General features: G+C 41.8%; 1 protein-coding gene across 2 annotated transcripts in view; it reads right to left on the bottom strand.

Annotated features, from left to right (window-relative positions):
• Nucleotides 1–495: 495 nt before the first annotated feature.
• ldlrap1a (low density lipoprotein receptor adaptor protein 1a) overlaps nt 496–2,295 on the bottom strand; it is a 25,235-nt gene continuing 23,435 nt past the window's right edge. For both annotated transcript variants that reach the window (XM_024257963.2, XM_024257962.2), the window contains one exon: nt 496–968. In XM_024257963.2, coding sequence (XP_024113731.1) covers nt 922–968 — 47 coding nt within the window. In that variant the 3' untranslated portion in view covers nt 496–921. The remainder of the gene's footprint in view (nt 969–2,295) is intronic.

Genomic DNA, 2,295 nt, shown 5'->3' with positions numbered 1-2,295 from the left:
TTAGAAATTAGCAGAAGATAATATCGGCCATTAATAACAATAGAATAAAATGGTCTGGAGGGCCGGATCCGGCCCTTGACTTTGACACGTCTGCTATAGATCAACAGCCCTCTTGGTGGATGTTGTTTGGATTGATCCAGTTTAAAAGTTCTCCTTGTGATTCTCTTGACTGGTAAGGTTTTGGTTCCCTCCTAACTGAAACTTCTGCTTCAACCAGACTTTGAACTGGCACCAGAAATACTGGATTGTGCCCCCTTGTGGTTGCATTGAAAACAATTGTATAAAGCTACAAAAATATCTGCATTTTGTCCAGACATGACCCCAACAATCTGTTTCAATGTGCTGTAACGGGACTGTCAGCTTTGGTGTCAACATCGGTCAGGAACACTTTTTGTACAAGATATGTGCAACATTTATGAATGATCTGAAGCAACACAGGACGCAGTACTCATCAGAAATGATTTGTAAAGATCCCAGAAAAAATCTAGAAAAATGTGGAATAAAATATTGTGTTTAATCATATTTTGATCAAATCCGAAATGATTTTTTGATCTTACACAATAAACACATCGGGCGTTGGGGCAGAGAAGACGTGATCTTTTGAAAAGGAAACATTTGTCCTACTGTTATAAAGTTTTTGCTACAGTGAACCAAAAGTTATTTCACCCTGAAAAGAAAGCAGACATTTGCTGGATTCCATACAGAACACTTTTGCTGATGAAAACAGAAGGAAGACCAGAGGAGACGCCGGGCAGCAGCTTGGTTTTTGACTCTGTTTGCTTTCTTGTTCCTGTTCGCTGAGCCGCACTCGTAGAACCCTCTGCTGCTCTCTTGGAGATCAGATACGGGAATTTTTGTCTTCATAGGAGCAGGAACATTTGGGGTTGTTTCTGGTGGGACTGTCCGCTTCAGTGTGCGGCGTTACCCCATCGTCCATGACCTGAGGGTTAGTACGGGACACTGCAAGTCTGAAGAGAACAAGGAGAGAGACATCAAGTCAAATGGATGAAAATTAACACTAAAGTGTGTCTAATGAAATAAAACCGTCTAAGATCTATGATCTGTGGGTTGGTCTCTCATTTCTCCGACTCATAACCAGGTTTAGTCCAGACTATTTGGGCTGTTCTCCAGTCCTGGAAAGATCTTTTCCATCTAGTCTCCAGGTCTTGTTTTAGCACAGGAGTGTCAAACTCAATCACACGAGGGGCCAAAATCTAAAACACACCTTAGGTTAGGGTCAAACAGGATAAACATTTATTGAACACTCTAAAACTATATTTTTAAAACTTTAAAATATAGCCTTTTAACATGGACCGGACCTCGAAACACGGCTGGTACCGGTACTCTAACCCGGGACCGGACCCTAACCCTTAAGGCTGGTTTATACTTCCATGCGATTTGTAATCGTTACAGAGGTCGCACGGTCATCGGAGCAGAGTCGCTTCAGTTGCATCAGAATGCTGCACCTGCTGATGACATCACCCTGAAATGTTACGCCCGGAATGCAATCGCGGGCAAATCCCATCATTTAACTTAAATTTATTTCAGCGATTAGAGTACGCAAATACACAGAAAACCATGTCCAGAAAAATATATTTTAACACGGAAAATGATGAAAACTTACTGAAGAAGTTAAGAAACACTGAACCTCACACAGAGAGAGACATAGAGTGGACAACTAGACAGAAAATAGAGCAAGTTGCTGGAAAAATGTCTTCTTTCTCATATCTTACAGCACTAGAAAATGCAGTTTGTTCCTTTTTTATTTTAATTTTGTCATCTTTGTATTCCCTGCTTCTGTTTAGCGGACGAACTCATCACTTCCCCCTCTGTCTTCCATGTACCTGTCTGAGCAGGATGCTGATCATGTTAAAAAATAAACGCAGAACACGATCGCGTTGCTCAAAAAGTATAAACACCAGTCAGATGTAGATCGCAGTTAAAGCGGAGAGTTGCAGTCAAATCCAGCCAACATTAGTATGAACGAGCGACGCAAGTGATTATGAATCTCTTGGAAATATAAACCAGCCTTAACCCAAAACCCGTACTGATCTATGTCCAGTCCCTGGTTAAGGTTAGGGTTAGGATACCAGTGCCGTCCACGTCCCAGTACCAGACCAGTACCAGACCAGTACCGGTTTGCTGCCAGGAGGTTGGGGAGCCTTGATTTAATTAGACGTCAAATAAAACGATGAGTTGGGGGACACCCAAAACCTCCATTTTTGAAAGTTCAATTCAATTAAATCTTTATTTATAAAGTGCTTTTCATGGCCCGCGCCAGCTCAAGGTGCTGTA

This window comes from Oryzias melastigma, linkage group LG11, assembly GCF_002922805.2.
Source record: "Oryzias melastigma strain HK-1 linkage group LG11, ASM292280v2, whole genome shotgun sequence".
Classification (NCBI taxonomy): Eukaryota; Metazoa; Chordata; class Actinopteri; order Beloniformes; family Adrianichthyidae; genus Oryzias; species Oryzias melastigma.
The sequence above is the reverse complement of the archived record's forward strand: the minus strand, read 5'-3'. Positions and strand labels throughout refer to the sequence as shown.